This window comes from Crinia signifera, chromosome 5 (assembly GCF_055691185.1).
Source record: "Crinia signifera chromosome 5, ASM5569118v1, whole genome shotgun sequence".
Classification (NCBI taxonomy): domain Eukaryota; kingdom Metazoa; phylum Chordata; class Amphibia; order Anura; family Myobatrachidae; genus Crinia; species Crinia signifera.
In genome coordinates this window covers 243,144,532-243,165,320 of record NC_139221.1, presented here as the reverse complement: position 1 = coordinate 243,165,320, position 20,789 = coordinate 243,144,532, and the positions used below count along the sequence as shown (strand labels likewise).

Sequence of the window (20,789 nt, the reverse complement as noted above, 5' to 3'; positions counted from 1 at the left end):
GAAAAACCACTTAACTCCATGAAATATTCTCCCTAATTTTCTCCTAAATATGTTTTTATGTATTCTTTAAACAATCAAACAAACCTATTTTTCTAGGGCAACTTCACTCCACTTTCTAGATCTAGCACTTAACTTGTTACCCTACAGATTATCCGCATACTAGCAGGGCCCTCTTACCTCTCTGTAAATACCCATGCCTACATTTCATATTATAAATCTGGCACTCCACTGCAAATCCCTACACTAACTTGTCCTCTCCAGCAGACTCAAAATCAAATCACTCATCCTTACATATCTCTCAACACCATCTGTTCAGAAATCTTCATGGATATTTTTTTTTTATCATGCTATCTTCGAGCTCAATGTGTTCTGCATCTTACCCAATCTTTGGCACATGTCTTTTCCTGTGCCGATATACAGTACACTTATGGAATTTCATACCATTATGTTCTAGTTCAGGGGTGGCCAACCGGTCAGAGGTAAAGAGCCGAAAAATATCGGTAGTCAAGCTAAAGAGTCGACATCATGCGCGCGCCGGAGGCGCATGCGCCAAAAAAAGGGGTGTAGTCTATTTTGACCCCTTGGGTGGGTGTGATACAAATATGCCTCCAATAGTGCAGTGCCATATATACATATGCCCCCAATAGTGCCAGATACACATATGCCCCCCACGGTGCCAGGTATGCACCACACAGTGCCGTGTATGCCCCCAGTGCCAAAAAAGCTGGTATGCCCCCACAGTGCCACAAACTGCTATGCCCCCACAGTGCCACAAACTGCTATGCCCCCACAGTGCAAATTTCCCAGCAGCAGCACTGTTGCTACTGCTGCCAGGCGGGGAGAGGACAGTCTGGTGTCCCCCTGCAGTCCTCCTGTCATGTCACCGATGGGAGGAGAGCACAGCACACCGAGCGTCTCCTTCCCCCTCACTTCCCTGTGACTGGGCCGCCCACCAATCAAAGCTCACTGGCCAGCTCCTGATTGGCTGCTGGCCCATGAGCTCTGATTGGCGGACGGCCCAGTCACAAGGATGCACAGTAAGGGGTAGGAGAGATGCGCGATGCGCGCTCTCCTCCCCTAAGAAGGAGAAGGGATTCAGGGAACCGGCAGCAGGGGAGACTGGGACAGACGGTGGGCGGCGGGCAGCAGTGGCAGCAGGAGCCACACTTTACAAGGGGGAGAGCCGCATGAGGCTCAAGAGCCACAGGTTGGCCACCACTGTTCTAGTTAAATACAATTAATTCTAGTTAACAAATCCTCAGAATTTTCTTTTTGTCAAGTGAATTTCAGTATGTGTTCCATAGCTTGTAATCCCAACTGCAGGACCTTCTACTATATATGCACTTGTGGAAGAATTTCTAGGTTATCAAAAATAATAACAATAATTATAATGATAATAATAATATCATCATCATTATTATTATTATAAACAACGAAAACAATAATAATTATAATAAACTAAAAGAACATAAAAATGTCTTGTGAGTAAAATCTCTGAAAGCCACGATGCTACATTGAAAGTTTAACACCAGTTGACAACATTGAAAAGAGTTTGTCATTCACTGAGTATGTAGGTACTGTACGTACCAGTCATAATCAATATACTTGAGAGCAGAAACCATGGGTAATATGATCTTGAGGTACTGTAGGTCACTAGGTTATAGTTAGATGATGAGATAAAGAAATGATTTTCAGGCAGATAGCCTTGACACAACTCAATAAATATGCCAAATTAGCTCATATTGGTAATGCCAGTGCTGCTGTTTGCTTGTAGTTTGTGTGTTTGAATTCTGCCATTCAAAAGTGATACGATTTTACATACCTTCAAGACCAGCAAAAAAAAAATCGGTACTTGTGTATTATCACGGCACCCGTTAAGTAGTTAGCTTAGCGGCGCTGTCAGAATCAGCGTAGTGTCCGTGCGCATAGTGTAGTCAGCGTATCTGTCAGATTCAGCGTAGTGTTCCCACGGCCAGCATAGTCAGATTCGGTGTACTGCTCCGTGGCCAGCATAGTCAGTCAGCGTTATGCAGTTACCGTAGTCAGAGGTGAAGGTGAAGTGACTGCGTAATGGCTGCAGAACCTGTCACAATCCAGTTAACAGTTAACACATGTCGTCATTACTGTCTCAGATGTATGATATGGCTGGTGTGATTGTGTTCCTGAAACACCCCCACTATTCACGGCAGCCCGAAGCGTGGCGAGCACAGCGAGCCCCACGTTATGCGTCCTCCCGACTTGTTCATACCCCACTATCTATGTCAGTGTGGAGTTGATTTTAAGTGTTGCGAGCCCAAAGCATAGCGAGCGCACGCGGATTACTTCACATGTATTCCGCATCCACCCGCCACACTTTATAAGATCAAATCCACCCCAACGTGTATAGTGGGGGTATGAACAAGTCAGGAGGACGTGTAACACGTCCCCTCGCCATGCTTCGGGCTGGCGTGGATAGTGGGGGTTTGAAAAGGAGGCATTTGTCAGTATGTAACATGGAGCACTGGTAAATGCCTCCTTTATTGTGCATAAGACGCTCTTGCCCCCGCATAACCCCTTTGTGCAGGAGACGCACGTGCGACCAAACTCCCTAACCCCGTCTCCCTGAAGCGGACACAGGCAGGGTTGCCGCACCCTGCTGCAATAATTACTGAGACGCAGGAGCGTCTAAGATGCACCTGCGTCTCAGACAGCTGGAGCGCCTCTCAACCAGTGTTCGCATGATCCCCACTCCGGCGGCGTCCGTCAGCGCAGGAGATCTGGCGGTTACTGGCGCTGTGTGAGAGGCGCTCACTAGGCTTGCCATGGACGATGGGGACAGAGCCATGGACGTCGGGGACAGAGCTATGGATGCAGGGGACAGATCCGGGCTGCCGCGGAGTTCCTACGCTAACTACGCTAGGCAGCCGTTGGGCTGCCACAGAGTCACTACGCTAACTACGCTAGGCAGCCATTGGGCTACGCTGACAGCGTAGCTTAGGCTACGCTGAAAACATAGCGTAGCCATGGTATTACACAAGTACCAAAATAATCTTTGTAAATGTCCAAATTTTTCTGTTCCTAATTATAATAATATTTTTATTTTATTTTATATTTTTGCATAACATTTCTATTGCTTGTATATTGTATTTATATCTTGACCTTATATTCCCCAATGGCACGCATACTGCAAATAAAACAAATTAATATTTATATCAATAATGTAATAACTTGAGAAAAATAATGTTAAGGCTTAGATCGCACCAAGTTCATTAACCAGATGTTCATTTCATGCTTGGCTAGTAATAAGGATCTCCGCCCAGCAAACTCTTATGTTTTGGGGAAAAAGGCTTTTTAACTACTGTATGTATCTGCAAAGTAACACAGTCTTATAAAAAAATGATCAGCAATCTCATATAAAACAACAGGGTTTATTTAATCGTGAAAAATGTGTAAAATGTGCAAATTTTTCACATGCCCCATTTTACATGTTCATTAAAAGGTTAGAGGGGGTTAGTGCTCAACTAATGGGGAATCTGATAAACTACCGGCTGCTGGTTTCCAGAGAGGGGGGCCACCCTCCAATTAAAAGTATGAAAATAAGAGTGGTGCAGACCTGCGCTAAAGTAGTTTACAATGTTGTTTACAATGTGTGCACTTGAGTCATATGTTTTCTGTCAGACAGTATGCGTGTAATTGAAAACTGTACTTAACTTAAATATATTTCTGACAGATAATATGCACATCTAGATATTTTATTATGCAAAATGGTAATTCTGGTTGGGACGCCAGCCCCCCACACCACCACCCTGCGCCCGCACCTTACTCTGGTCTGCACTCTACAGACGCTATACCACCAATATTTAAACTTTTATCTGCACTTGCTGCCTACCCCCACCACCTTGATTTTGCCCACCTCTAACCCACAGCTTTAAATAGCTTTTCACTGATACCGTGCCCACTACCCCACCCTATTTCTGTGACCAGAAATACCATTTTGCATAATAAAATATCTAGATGTGCAACACATAATCTTCTTCTTTCATCATTTATCTGTCATAAATATATTTAAGTTAAGTACAGTTTTCTTGTGACTTACACACATACTGTCTGACAGACAACATATGACTCAAGATCACACATTGTAAACTACTTTAACACTGTATGCATATGCATATTGCAGTATATTTTATTTTTATTTTCATTTTATAAATGCCCATATAAAGAAAATTACTACTAGAAATAGAAAAGGAGTGTTTTTTTTTCAGGGAACAAAGCAGATTTCTCCAATATCTACTGTGATCCTATGTATACAAGTTTGGTGAAAACTTAATATTTGTGGGTACCCCCCAAGAATGGGTAGGAAACATGCAGCCTTTGTTTCCATTAGGGGTGCTGCTCTTTCTAAAGACATGCTGCTCCCTCCACTGTCCTCTACTATCTATTTACATGGTTCTCCCTGATTCCTGCCCTTTCTTACCTATGTCCTAGCTGTCTGCATCTCTCCTCCCCAAGGGTGTATGTTTCCAACAGAATGCACTACAGAATGCACAACATTTGTCTCTTGTTTATATATGTCTCTTCTTTATATATGGCAAAACTACAGAATGCACAACATTTGTCTCTTCTTTATATATGGCTTTCCTTTCGCCCTACATCTGTGTTTGTTACCATTTGCTCTTATTATCATCCGTCTTGAAAAAGTTTCCAGTGAACAAGTGGTTACGAAACGCGTTGACATCAGCATCATTTCCTGTGGGGTTTCCTGAGTGTTACTTCCAACTTGGCCGGATCACGCTGCTCACAGAGACCCGTATCCCATTGGAGCGCCTGCTGAATTCAAACAGCAGTACAGCTAGAGCACACTGTCTGGCAAATGCGGCTACAGATTCCAGCCTTAAAAAAATACCGACCTTTACAAACAGCATCATAAAACAGCCGTCGGGCTGTGAAACTGCTACATACAGGGATTGGACACCGCTATATATAGGTGAGCAATACACTCCCTAGTACACTTTTACGCTCCCTACCTTCATTCCGCAAGGGATACAATCTAAAAACCAACATTGCCTACCGTGTTAATAGACTCTGCCAACAAATATTATTTGCGTGTTCTGCCTACATGCTAAAGGATTGGCTTCTCCCTGTATCGGCTTATTAACCTTTGAATGTGCGGACCTCCCTAATATATATTGAACTACCGTGGCTGCCAAATTTATGCTTCTTCTACGATTATATTAATATAAATCTGGAGACCCCATACACCAAATATCATTCTATATTAATTGAGCTATATTTTAGATAAATGTGTATTTAATTTCCTTTGTGTGTATATGTATTTTACATGTGTCAAAAACTTTTACTGTTATAAAGTTGTTACAATTTAAACAGTGTGTCCAGTTCAAATTTATTCAGCATTATCATATCTGTTCCCCACCTACTTGTACCATTAGCCACCGATACACACTGTCCCTGTGCCCCTTAAAACCCTTTTAGCCCCTTATCCAGTTCCTACTTTCAACACTCACTTCTTCCACTTCTCTTAGCTACGTCCATTATCATCCTACTCCTCTTTTTAAGTTATTGAAGATATTCCAGCTGCTGATCAGAAGTGTGGACACATCTGAAATTGTCAGGTAACAATCTTATGATCACAATCATTTGTGACCTATACCCTGCTGCAATATTGTATCAACAGTACAGATTTTGACTTGCAGAGCTCCCTTTCATGACAGGTCAAGTCACTCCAGTCAGTGTCACCATAAAGAAGGTGAAAAAGACTATTGTCTTAAGCCCGCGCTGAGATGGGTCATCTTGGCGGGCCGGCACTACAAATGACATTGGCTCCATCTGTAAGTGACTATATTTTAGCCTGCAAAGGGCACTGTAGTATTGTCATTGTTATGCTGTATCAGAGGCAGAACTTTGGAAGGCAATGGAGTCATCTGCTGCTGGGCTCCTTACTCCCAAGGGGGCACCTCTCCTCTCCTGCAAGCTTGAATCAGTTAATTCAAAGCTGTTGATATCATTTCTGTGGCTGACTCCCCCTCCTAGCAGGACCATAAGCATCACACTTTCTTTATTTTACACTGAATATATTACATACATACATACACAAATGTATAAATATATTTATATAAGATGGTATGTGTGGTGGGACCAAATATTTATTTTGCCTCCAAGCAATTGAGATGAACTGTGCTGTATGGTCTGTTTTTTTAATTTTGTACCATAACTGTACGTACATCATTTTATCCTGCCACTTGCAGTTGAACCCCTGAAGAAGTCGGACTCAAATGCATTGGGTCCGCTGATTTGTCTTCGACCCAGATCATACTAAGAGGTAAAGTACTGAATTCTGTTGTCTATCAACATTTTTTAAAGAATACATTTTAACAAATACTAAAGTTGGGCATTTAATTTGTGATTATTGGTAAATAGACCACTATAGGCCACCAAAAGGATGACCTAAGTATAAGTGCCATACCGCTATTGTTGTGCATGTTACTGTCTGAATCCATTGAACTGAGGATCTAGACAGCCTTGGGTTACAGTACAAATTAGCGCAATTTAAGGTTATTGTTGGCATATATATATATATATATATATGTTTAGCTATTACGAGCCCTGCACTCTGAACATTGTCCCTTTAAGTGTGTGCGGCTTAGTTACATTTATATATATTATTTTGCCTTGTGTGATATGCAACTAAGAGGAGACGTTTGGTTGAGGTTATTGCTGCCAAAGGAGGGTCAACTAGTTATTAAACCATACATATTTTGTTCACCCTGCACTGTGAATGTTTACATGGTGTGCTCAATAAAAAAAAACATGAGAACATATAATTGTTTGTGTGGTATTAGTTTAAGCAGATGGTGTTTGTCTATTGTTGTGAATTAGATGAAGATCAGAACACATTTTATGACCAATTTATGCAGAAATCCAGGTAATTCCAAAGGGTTCACATACTTTTTCTTGCAACTGTGTGTATATATATATATATATATATATATATAAAAAAGACAAAGGTACCTAAAAGTCCGCGCCCCAGTAAAGAACAGCAGCAACTCTGAGAGTCCCCCGTTAGCTGAGACCCAGAACAATAGAAATACAGAACAGGAACAGAGTGCGCTAAGAGTGAAAGTACACAATTTTCCCACAATATAAAATGTTTAATAAAAGCCAACAATACGGCTCATATAAGATACAGAGTTTATACGGTCATATATTGGAATCAATTGACAAAATCTGTGGTGGTTCAGTACAACAGCAGGCCCAACGCGTTTCGTCAACCACGTGACTTCATCAGGGGCATTTGGCGACTTGATTAACAAAGCTGCAGTTGCTCTTCTTGCAGTGTCTCAAATTGATTGAACACAAAGAATTAATGTAGACAATGATATTACACCTAGGGTAACCGGAAGCATGCTACAATGTATCCTAGCTGCCGAATGATTCGGCAGCTAGGATACATTGTAGCATGCTTCCGGTTGGATTCTTGATTGAATTGTGTTGCTGACATCTGTAATTGAGTGGGATATTTGAAAATTATACCACTAAACAAGTACTGACAAGAGCTCTGTCATTAGGTGTAATATCATTGTCTACATTAATTCTTTGTGTTCAATCAATTTGAGACACTGCAAGAAGAGCAACTGCAGCTTTGTTAATCAAGTCGCCAAATGCCCCTGATGAAGTCACGTGGTTGACGAAACGCGTTGGGCCTGCTGTTGTACTGAACCACCACAGATTTTGTCAATTGATTCCAATATATGACCGTATAAACTCTGTATCTTATATGAGCCGTATTGTTGGCTTTTATTAAACATTTTATATTGTGGAAAGATTGTGTACTTTCACTCTTAGCGCACTCTGTTCCTGTTCTGTATATATATATATATATATATATATATATATATATATATATATATACATATTGAAGTCTACTGGAGTAGAAAGAATGCACTCTCCAGATCAAATATTTTATTATTTTGATTTCTCTTATACATCATGCCGCCAATGTTGTGATTGAAATGTAAATGTTTTTCAAGGCTAGGTTATAGGTAATAATATGCTTAATGGGGCAACTGGTCAATGTGGTACATGTTATATTAATTATAGATAGATAGATAAGATATATATATATATATATATATATATATATATATATATATATATATATATATATATATAGATATAGATATATAGAGGAAGATCTAATAATCTGCTACAAAGATAACATTGGAGACTATTAAAGACTATAGACACTAATTAAATTCTTTATCATGTATACTGCAATATGAAATTTCAAGCACATATTTCTAGTTTCACATACATTAATACAGAGGATTTATAACAAAAAAAATATACAAACTATGAAGCATAAATAATGAGTGTGTATGTAGCTGATTCTTCCTCCAAGCAAAGTTCTGAAATGTCACTCACACCGCAGGCTGGTTGTCATGGAGACCCAAAAATGAAACAGTCATCAATGCATATGAGTTTAGATGGCTAGGAATGACTAATACTAGCAATGTATGTGAACAACTAAGACTGTGGCTGTATTAGTAGATCATTATGCATAAGACTGACTTGATTATGTGTCAGTCCCTATCAATGAGACAGAGACAAGCACTGCTGGGTTTTTGACTTTTCAACTAGCATTCCTACATGGCTGACAGTAAATGATCAGCAGACTCATAGTTGCAAGTCCTGCTGTACAAATGCATGCATATATGGGTTGTGCTAAAGATTAATAATTATTTTAAACACCAAATTAATGCAGATCCAAGTCTGGCAACAGGCAGGGGAAGAGACTTGTAAAGGGGTCCTGAGTCTTTGAGGTTATGGGGGGGGGGGGGGCTAATATAAACAGGTGGTGGTGCAGCTGAGAGACATAGGGGATTGTGAGACTGAGAGATACAGGGGATGCTGAGAGAAAAAGGGGGTAGGCTGAGAGACACAGGGGAATGGAGGGACTGAGAGACACTGAAAAGTGATAAAATGGAGAGTGATAAACCACCAACCAATCAGCTCCCACCTGTCATTTTTCAAACCCAGCCTATCAACTCTCAATTTTATCACTTTTCAAACTTAGTACATCTGGCCCAGAGAATCTGAGGCGGAGAGACATTGAGAAGATGAGAAACATAGGGAGGCTGAGGTTGGGAGACACTAGGGGCTGCTGGGAAACAAGTGAAGCTGACACACACCGAATGGTGAGTGAGGCTAAGAGACATGGATGAATGTAGATGAACAGATTTTTGGAGTTGATATTGGGGATGTAGAGATGGGGTGAGGCAGGAGAGAGACAAGGGAGAAGAGCCAATGTCCCACATTGGCTACAGAACATTAGTGCAAAAAGCCCCAAGATCTCTGTTACCAGCCATGTGCAGAGCCGCTCCTTAACTGAACCAATCTTTAACAAGTTGAGTTAAGTTCAGTTGTCTGTATTATTTATGTTTCTTTTGGTGTATTAACCCTGTCTTTTCTCAGCTCTTATATTCATACCCCGACTTTGATTTTGGAAAATTTGTTGTACTGTGATTTGCAGATGCCCCTAATTGTTGCTGAACTTGGTCAGATATCCACATTGCCATCATGTAATTTTCTTTATCAGATATTCTGTATAGCTTGCAGATAAACAAAGTACTGTTGGCAACTAGCTACTAATAACAATATCTAGCTTTAAGGCAAAGGTAGCTGCTATAGGTGAAGAGTACAGTAGCCGGCTCCATTAGCCTAGTCTGCTTTGCTGATAAAGAGGGAGTGGATCCATATATTATATTATGTACCACAAGGTGTACATGAACAACACTATTGCTTTACCTAGAGCTAAAAATGCATAAGACTAAGTCTATGGATGCCCGTAGAAATCATTGCTCATAAGTCGGAACATAACTATAGATGTACCTGGAGATAATCATATATAAGACTATGCATGCATATGGTGATCATTATCCATAAGAGTAAGATTATGGATTCACCTGGAGATCATTGTTCATAAGACTGACTAATACTTTGAATGTAGATGATAATGATAACAGACATTTCCATGAACTCCAAACATGAACTTAAGCATATTTATTATGTTCATGTTGGTCCCTATGCAAGCCATAATGTTACAGCCAGTCATTTCATTATACTATTGAAAATTATAGGTACAGTACTTATTTCCTAGCACGGCGCCCACGATCTAGATTGTATGTGTCGGGCTGATATCTCAAGCATTGCATGCATCTTATATGTTTGTGCGGCATAAGATGCATGCGATGATGCAATCGATGCGATCGACGAGATCGACGAGATTTTTACATCTCAAGCATTGCATGCATCTTATGTGTTTGTGCGGTATAAGATGCATGAGATGATGCAATCGACGAGATTTTTACATTAACGCCACCCCACTATTGACGCCAACCCGAATCGTGGCGAGCGAAGCGAGCCCGCGAGGGGCGGCGGTACGCGTCCTCCGACCTTTTCATACCCCCACTATCCACGCAGGCGTGGAGTTGATTTTATATAGTGTGGCAAGCGCAGTAAGCCCAAGAGCCCGAAGCGTGGCGAGCGCAGCGAGCCCCGCGAGGGGACGCAGAATACATGTGAAGAAGTCCGCGTGCGCTCGCCACACTTCAGGCTCTGTGGCTCGCTGCGCTCACCACACTATATAAGATCAACTCCGCGTCGACGTGGATAGTGGGGGTATGAAAAGGTCGGAGGACGCGTACCGCCGCCCCTCGCAGGCTCGCTGCGCTCGCCACGCTTCGGGTTGGCGTTGATAGTGCTGGTGGCGTTAACAATGGTTATTGGGGGCTCACGATTTTTATCTTATAGCATCTTATGGATCTCATGGATCTCCTGCATCTTATGGATGCATAAGATCCATGGGATTCAGTATTGAATGCCGGCGGTCGGGATCCCGGCGTTCAGAATCCCGATGCCGGAATCCCGACAGCCGAAATGCCGACAAGGGGGGGACGTGGATTGCCCCCCCCTTGCGGGCTCGCTGCGCTCGCCACGCAGCAGGCCCGGTGCATCACTACGCTTGGCACACTAATTTATTCTCCCTCCAGGGGTGTCGTGGACACCCAAGGAGGGAGAAAGTGTCGGCATTTCGGCGGTCGGGATTCCGGCGTCCCTGAACGCCGGGATCCCGACCGCCGGGATTGTAACTGCATCCTGATCCATGAGATGCATAAGATGAGATCCATACAATTGAAAAATCGTTTCAATTGTATTGATTGTATGCCTTAAGTAAGGCATACAATCAATGAGACGGGTGCCGTGCTAGGAAATAAGTACCCAATTATAATTACAGATACTTTCAAAAGTACAAAGTAACTTTAATTTGTATTTCCTTTTAGCATGGCACGTGCTTTTGTCTGCAGAATATGTCTTGGATTTTCAAATTGGGGGCCAGATGCACTACGCTTCGAAAGTGATAAAATGGAGAGTGGTAACCAACCAATCAGCTCCTGCCTGACATTTTCCAAACACAGTATGTGACATGATAGGGAGGAGCTGATTGACTGGCTGTTTATCACTTTCCATTTTATTAAGCATAGTGCATCTGGCCCACAGTATGTTAGACTGTACGTACCTTGTTGCAATCACTTTCATTTTAAAACAATCTGTTTTGACTAGAACCCAGTTCCTAAAGTTATACAGTAGGTAATCTCATAGTTTTACCAAAATGACAATTGTTGGACACACACTCAAAACATAAATTTCAAAGATGAACAAAGAATATACAGAATATTCAGGCGCGCCCCGTGACGCCCCGAACCCTGCCCGTCTTCCTGAAGTGGAGCCGTCGCCGTAATAAGCTGGGACGCGCGTGAGACGCATGCGCGTCCCAGTCCCTATTGCCGGCACTCGCCAGAGGAGAGGATCTGGCGAGTGCCGGTGTTGAATGAGACCGGCTCCATCTGTATATCCAGGGCCGACCAAATTTTTGGAAGCGAAGATATACTTTGGGACAATCTGAGCACTTTTGCATGTGCCTTGGAAAAAATTAAGTGGGCATGGTCCCATGAAAAAGGCCAGTTATAACACATATACATATTATGGGCCTGATTCAGCATGGTTTGCTAAGCAATTTAAATACACTGCTTACAAGTCCATAAAGGCTGCACACCGGCCGGCCGTATGCTTGCCTTCCCCTTGCCGAATACCTCACATGCGACCAAAGGGGAGAGAAATCTTTCGATGGTCGCTGACCGTTAAATTATTTCCCTCCCCTCAGAGTCCGCCAAAGACAAGGCAGGAGTTGACATCCGTGTGAACGCCTAGGCCAGTGTGATACTTGCTGAAGGCATTCACACAGCGGATCTGCACATGCACAAATATACACATGCACCCCCCATCTGAATGGGGGCAAAATCACCCCCTTCAGAACCATGCTGAATCGCCCGCTCTGCACACAGTTCTAGTGCTCCTTACAAATTATGCCCACAGTTGTAGTGCCTGACCATCATTATACCAACAGTTCTAGTGCTCCTTACACATTATGCCCACAGTTGTAGTACCTCTCACATTATGCCGACAGTTATAGTACTCCTTACACATTATGCCCACAGTTGTAGCGCCTCTTACATTATGCCGATAGTTCTAGTGCTCCTTACACATTATGCCCACAGTTGTAGTGCCTCTTACATTATGCCAATAGTTTTAGTGCTCCTTATACATTATGCCCACAGTTGTAGCTCCTCTTACATTATGCCGATAGTTGTAGTGCTCCTTACACTTTGTGCCCACAGTTGTAGTGCCTCTTACATTATGCTGACAGTTCTAGTTCTCCTTACACATTATGCCCACAGTTGTAGTGCCTCTTACATTATGCCAACAGTTCTAGTGCTGATTACACATTATGCCCACAGTTATAGTGCCTCTAACATTATGACGACAGTTCTAGTGCTCCTTACACATTATGCCCACAGTTGTAATGCCTCTTACATTATGCCAATAGTTCTAGTGCTCCTTACACATTATGCCCACAGCTGTAGTACCTCTCACATTATGCCGACAGTTATAGTACTCCTTACACATTATGCCCACAGTTGTAGCGCCTCTTACATTATGCCGATAGTTCTAGTGCTCCTTACACATTGTGCCCACAGTTGGAATGCCTCTTACATTATGCCGACCGTTCTAGTGCTCCTTACATATTATGCCCACAGTTATAGTGCCTTTTACATTATGCTGACAGTTCTAGTTCTCCTTACACATTATGCCCACAGTTGTAGTGCCTCTTACATTATGCCAACAGTTCTAGTGCTGATTACACATTATGCCCACAGTTATAGTGCCTCTTACATTATGCCGACAGTTCTAGTGCTCCTTACACATTATGCCCACAGTTGTAATGCCTCTTACATTATGACCACAGTTCTTGTGCTCCTTACACATTATGCCCACAGCTGTAGTACCTCTTACATTATGCCGACAGTTATAGTACTCCTTACACATTATGCCCACAGTTGTAGCACCTCTTACATTATGCCGATAGTTCTAGTGCTCCTTACACATTGTGCCCACAGTTGGAATGCCTCTTACATTATGCCGACCGTTCTAGTGCTCCTTACATATTATGCCCACAGTTGTAGAGCCTCTTACATTATGCCAATAGTTCTAGTGCTTCTTACATATTATTTCCACAGTTGTAGAGCCTCTTACATTATGCCAATAGTTCTAGTGCTCCTTACACATTATGCCCACAGCTGTAGTACCTCTTACATTATGCCGACAGTTATAGTACTCCTTACACATTATGCCCACAGTTGTAGCGCCTCTTACATTATGCCGATAGTTCTAGTGCTCCTTACACATTGTGCCCACAGTTGGAATGCCTCTTACATTATGCCGACCGTTCTAGTGCTCCTTACATATTATGCCCACAGTTGTAGAGCCTCTTACATTATGCCAATAGTTCTAGTGCTCCTTACATATTATGCCCACAGTTGTAGAGCCTCTTACATTATGCCAATAGTTCTAATGCTCCTTACACATTATGCCCACAGTTATTACCTTGTCCTTATACTTGGGTAGTTTCTGCCTGGCCCTGGAGATGCGCACAGCAGCCTTGGAAAGTAAAATGCTTAATCTGCAAGATAGTATTTTTATTATTGTTGCCTGTCTCTTGTACCACACTGCACAGTACAGTGAAGAAATGCCAAATATGCCTTTGCTGCATGGCATAAAATTGCTGCTGGGAGATGTTGCTTATTTGGTATTTCTTCCCTGCGTAGTGCAGTGCGGCAGCAGACACAGGTACTGATTATACTTCCATACCCTCTAACTGCACCGATTCAGCCGGTACAGTACCGTTTTTTATTGGTCTGTACCGGCTAAATCTAACTGTACCGATTGTACCGGTTTTTGAGGCAGCAGGGATTCAGGGAGTTGTAGTTTCCTGGCTGGCTGCTGGCGCTGCTCTTTCGGCAGTGTGAGGGGAATTGGCTGGCAATACTACATCTCCCATAGTGCCCTGCGGGTGGAATCAACGGGCTCGCCTCCCCCTGCTCATTAATTCCTCCCTGGCGCGGCAGAACACCTCTCCTGAGTCCCCTGTAACAGACACAGTCAGCAGCATATCTATGTGTACCACTGCAGGGGGACACACAATGCAGCACTCCGGAACGGGTGGGGGTGGGGGGGAATTACAGAGAATTACAGAGAAAGTGCAGCGCTACTGCCCTGTAAGTACTGCTGCATGGGGTGCAGGGCACCTTTGCTGGATGGAGACAGCAGCCAGAGAGTGAAGGTGAGCAGAAGGACAGTGGTGGTGCAGTATAACTGTGTGTGTGTGAGCAGCCAGGTACTGCAAGCAGAAGTAGCTACTGATATAGGGTGTGACCATGCCTACTTTAGCTTTGGTCATGCCTATTCTACACATTGGCCACACCCCCTTCCTAGCTGTGTACCGATTTCTGCCCTTCAGATGTTGGAGGGTATCAGGTCACTGGGTACATAGTTGAGAAAGGGCACCCTCCTCTATCCGGAACCCTACTTATCTGGGTAAGCTGCAAACTTTATTCAACCAAAGGAATGGTTGTACTATAATACAGCATTGTGTGTTGGAACATGGCAACTCACCTATTGCAGAGCTTCTGTATTGGTTGATAAAGGCTTTACATTTTTTCTAGATTTTTATGTCATAATAAAAATAGATTTTTTTATATGTTTTGTTGTTACAGAACTATTTTTTATCAGGAATGAATCCATCACATTTATAGCAGTGATGTGCGGTCAGGGTGGGTAGGTACGGCAGAGTAGCGCCAGTCATACTCCAGTACACTCCAGAGCTTTGAGTATAAAAGTTATTACATTAATACAAAGAATCTATTTACAGTATGACTTATACATAACATCTTGGTATTGGCCTCACCGCACCTTGCTGATTTATAGGTGCAGTCATTCTAAAAAAGAAAAGTTTGCGGTGATCTGCAGCTCTTCTCTTTTACCAGGAGGGGCATATATCAAATATTGGAGAGAGATAAAGTGGAGAGAGATAATGGGCTTGATTCAGAACTGATCGCTGCTGAGCGAATAAGCAGCATTCAGCAATCAGTTAGATGCTGCCCAGCTATAGTAATATCCTGGATTTCGAATGAATGTGCATGCTGTGTGAATAGATGTGTAGGCCTAGCAAAGACTTTGCATCTGAGAGAAAAATGTCCAAAACCCTTTGATAGATGCTTATCAGCCCTTCGATAGTTACTCATCATTGAATGATTCTTCCACTGGGCACCAGTCATTGCCTGAGACTTATGGTGTGTACACACGGTATAATCCAGCATGAGATTTTGACTATATAGTCAAAATCGCATCGGGATTGCATGCAGATCGCACAGGTTTTTTACCTTGCGCTCCCGTGACAGCACAAATCGAAACCCAGACAGACAGGGCAGCAATGACTATATAGTGGAAATCTAATGCAGATAGCATTAATTGTATGTAAATAGCACATGAGTTAGCAAAGATTGCATAGCAAGTCGACAGCAAAGGAATCTCCCCATGTACACAACTTTACCTGGCAGCTGCAATGGAAACAGCTATATCTGGGCTAGAGCTGTCATCACACACCCTCCCCTAAAATACTCTGGCACGCATGCATTTTCCTAGGCACGGACAGGGGTGTGAGTCCCGCACAGAGTCTACCCCCACTTCAAGTTCCGCTTCAGAGTGGGCGGATGCTTGTTGTGGAGGGTGTGGCCTGAGTAGCCTTAACCAACAACATTACACAATTAGGCCCACAGGGGGTCAATTTTTAAGTTGGTGGTGCTCTCATGAGTTCGAAATAACTTAACAAATGGTTTAGAGATAAAAAGAGAACTTTTTTTGGGGGGGGGGGGGGGCACTCTTATGGTTTGTAATGCATTTTGATAATTTTAAAATATAGCTTTTATTAGAGTTATAATATAATATAATAAAGGGTTTGACAAACACACATACACTATATGAATGGCGAAAACAATTTGTGATACGATGTGTTATTAATCACCCGCTGATATTATTAGGGATAGTATTGTAATTCTGTTCCCTGTTTCAGCTGGGGGATAATTACAGAGGTAAATTCCTCTAAGCACAGAGATTTTGATACAGTTTAACAATGAAACATAGTTGTGTAACAGATTGTTCTCAATATTTGTTACTTTCCAAAGTAAACTAAGTGAATAAGTATCTCTGCCTGGGTTTCAACAGTAAGAAGGTCTTTTTTTCCCTTTTTTTTCCAAAAAAGGCAATACACTTTTCAAGACAGCTTTTTTTCCCCTTGTACACACTCTATCTGTCCAGAGAAATTGGTTTTGCAGATAGACTGTGCATGCTTTTGAGGATTTAGCTTTTTCTATTCTCTTGCCCACGTTAATCTTTCTATAATTATTCAATAAATTGATATTGCACAGAGAGGATAGAAAACAGAACACATTACACTTTGTGACTACACAATCGGATATTCCAGCTGTGGCACTGAGGGGGGGAGAAGAATGTCCAGATGTCTGTTGGCTGGACCACACATCCAGGCACTGGGCACGTATCACCCTCAAGCGAGCTGGCTGTGTTAGTGTAGCGAGTTATAATGTTTTGTGCCTCAAAAATAAATCACCGTGATATTCTGCTGTCTCTAGGTCTTGCAGAACGCTGCATAGGACTTAAGATGAGAGACATCCGGTGTATTTGAGGTCAGAAAGGATAGTAAAGCCACACTTCTGCTGTCAGGTTTCCATGGTTTTGTGAGACCTGTTGCTTTAAAGCATTGCAGGACAGCCACAATGCCCGTACTGGCTGATGAGAGAGTATTTTCCTAGGCACGCCTAGCGCGTTTTCTGGCACGCCTGCCTTTTCTTAACACTCCCGCTAAAAGGCCAGTTACCACTCCTAGATGTCTACTTCCTGTCAATCACCTTGCAAATGGAAAAAAGTAGCAGGATTCCTTTGCGAGTGGGCATTGCGCATGCAGACCATGGGCCATAAGCATGCGCAGTCATTTAATAATTGGTCGCCGTGCAAATTCACACAGCAGAATTCAGGTCTGAATCGGCCCCAATGTACCAATGAATTAGCTCCTGTCATTTTTCCAACACAGCCTGAAAATTACAGTAAGAAGCTAATTGTTTGGTAAATTATCTCTGTCTACTTTATTTCTCTCCAAGGTTTAGTACACCTCTCCCGTGGATCTGCTTTATTTGTCAGCATATTTAAATTCTGCATTGGAATCATAATCATAAAGCAGCCATATTAGTGTTTCCGAAATAAAATGATCTATCTTTACCTACTTCCGCACAGAAAATAGTAAAGGAATAAAATGTATTTGGCCTTTCATTACTTAAATGGGATGGTCACGGTTTCCATTAATTAGTAAATGCCAAGACCATGACTAAGATCATTATAACCAGCTTTCATTTGTGTTGCTTGATTAAAAAAATACCATTATATAATTGTACCAAAAATGGAATTGTTTCTTTGTATGCTTGACATTTGTCTGCGAAAGCAGAAAAATCCACTATACTGTTGTAGAATAGTGTTTTTAAAGGAAAACCAATCTATGTGGAACACAATGGCTCTGTACTCTATATGCTGAGGTAATGTTTGTTCCATTATATTGACAGGATGGGAAAATAAAAAACTTACTTCAGAATTAAATTTCAGTTGACAAATATTGCAGGAGGCGATTTGCTTCCTTCTCTGTGGTAAGGGAACCCCAAATGTGTGATTTAAAACTGCTTTTTGAACTGGGTCCATCTGCAACAGAAAGACAAAAAGAAGTCTTGTTTAACCCAGATTTATCTTCATATGATGAAGATGATAGCAGTGGTGAACATTATGCTTGAATGTATGTTTAGCAGGCAATGTGAATGTATGCCTTTGTGAACAATAAAAAATATATTTATGGGATTTTTTTTTTAATTCTGTTAGTTTTAGAGTTAGTTGCACAATGGATGCTTAACTTTCAAAAAAACAATGCTTTCCTCAGGGAATTTCAAGAAATTATATATGTCTCTCCTCCACAGTTCTTTGCACAAAATAGGAAGATGGAACATTTACTGAGTTGTCTTTTTTAATATTTTCTCTTAGATATTTGGTTTATATTTAACTTCTATATGCAAATCAAACAAATGCTTATTTTATAACTTTACAATACTATTCTGCAACTCTTTAAGGACCATGTGATGGATGATTTCTCACTCAGTAATGTTCAGCCTATCATAAAACAACTATGAACTATGTGTAAAATTGAATACAAAACAAAAAGTAAAACCGTTGAAAAAGGATAATTGTACTATAATCAGTTTCCTTTAAAGTAATTAAATAATTAGTTGCTTACAGGAAAGACTTCATCATATATCATATAACCAGCTACTGTGTCAGTCCAGCACTTGCACAGAAAAAGCTAGTGGGTAACTGCCCCCTTACAGCTCTCACTGGCTGTCTGACAGACACAGCCTCCCCCCTCCATTATAATTTGCATGTACAGGGATATTCATTAAGACCTATCAGCACCTGAAACCCTGCACCTGCAGACCCTCCTCTTGTGATTCGAGGGGGATGAGTTTGCACAGCGGGTGAACACGAGTATTTTTGGCCATACGCATGCGCAGACTCGCAACATTGGTCACTGGGCCAAATTCGATCCACACTGATCCAATCTGAATCAGGCCCTTACTTCTTTCCCCTTCAGCCTAGAACCCTAGGCTGTAATTACTCGGACTGCTGACTGCTGAATTTGGCCATCCTGACATAGCAAAATCAACAAGAGCACTGTGGCGGTACTACACTATACATGTACTGCTGTAACCTTTCTTAAAAACTTTGCAAAGGGAAGATTTCCACCAGAATAGTTGCTCTGCTTTAACCAGATATGGAAAAGTCCTCAATCTGTCTTCAACACCCATTTCTATCTGATTTAAGGTCTGTTTTCTTTAAAAACTTTAATACAGCTGCTATAAAATAATGTATTATAGATTTAAACTGTTTTTGTGGTTTTTATTATGCAATGCTGCAATTATTATAGTAGGTGTGCTATTTGGCCAAGTCATAGCATTTGTATGAGAGGCGCCAAGCATTTCACAAAGGTATTTAACTAAGGCCGCATGGTGTTAGATTATTACTACTTTCTATTGTTCTTCCAATGCTTTAGACTGATGAACAGTCTTGCATCATAGGAACATATAGTTTACTATACAATATACACAATCTGTTTATTACATAATAAAAAAAACTTTCTACTTTCTAACTATCTAATTGACTGCAGAACACTTGAATTCTAGTTATTTATAAGTGCATAGCACAGAACATGGGGTCGATGGGGAAGAAATTTATTTTTCCCCTTCAGAAATAAAAAACAGTCTGAACATACTTTTATTTCCGCCGGAGATGGTCGAAATGCCACCCGCCCCAAGCAGACATCGAACCACCTGGGTTCCCAGGGGAACTCCCAGTGTTTTCATGGGGAATCCCAGAATATGCTGGGTGTTGCCCTGCTGCCGGTCTCTGCCCGCCCCTTCCCTCCCCTGCCTGTGCGAACACCACGACAAGTGTGATACATGCCGAAGGCGTTCGCACAGATGGTTTGCACAAGAGCATATTCGCATATGCACAAACCCCCCACCATCGGGATAGGGTCTGAATTAGGCCCCAAGTCCTGTGTGCTGACCCTGCTGCTATTGAGACCACTGACTTGCTAGACCAGGCAAATTCCCAGATAACTTATTATTATTGAGCGATCCAAACTGGAAAAGTGATGTGGATGTGTACTTTAGTCTCGCAGTCAAAACTCCACTTCAGGAAGGGTAGAATAGACTTTTAGAGGGTACACATGGTAAGATATACACTGTTTTTCTATCCCATTTTGCTTATAGAAGCAAAATCAAACAGAAATCAAATTTTACCAGCATTCGATGCAGATTTGATCCCAATGCGTGTTCACGTATAGTGAAAATCAAAAAGAAAAATAGTCTTGCCAGGAAAGATTATATAGTAGAATTATTATTTTTTTTGGATGGGGGGGAGGGGTGACCAGTCCAACAGAAAATATCTGGGGTTTATTTTGGGTGGACCCCTCATAAATTGATCTTGGTCAATTGGACGTATATCTAATTAGGGGTGTGCTACCACAGGACACAATTGAATTATAGTACCAAGGAAAAAGACATTCTTTTCTTGCCTTGGTACTATATAGTAGAAATCGAACAGCATATTGAATTGAAATCGAATTGAAGGCCAGATTGAATCGAACAGCATATTGAATCAAAATCAAATCGAATGCCAGATCTAACCATGTGTACGCACCTTTAGTTTTACTAACTCGAACTACA

General features: G+C 41.8%; 1 protein-coding gene across 4 annotated transcripts in view; it reads right to left on the bottom strand.

Annotated features, from left to right (window-relative positions):
- ZNF385D (zinc finger protein 385D) overlaps positions 1-20,789 on the bottom strand; it is a 304,400-nt gene that overhangs the window by 133,001 nt on the left and 150,610 nt on the right. For 2 of the 4 annotated variants that reach the window (XM_083188744.1, XM_083188745.1), the window contains exon 3: positions 18,106-18,216. The exons of the other annotated variants lie outside the window; for them this stretch is intronic. In XM_083188744.1, coding sequence (XP_083044870.1) covers positions 18,106-18,216 — 111 coding nt within the window. The remainder of the gene's footprint in view (positions 1-18,105; positions 18,217-20,789) is intronic. 4 annotated transcript variants of the gene reach the window in all.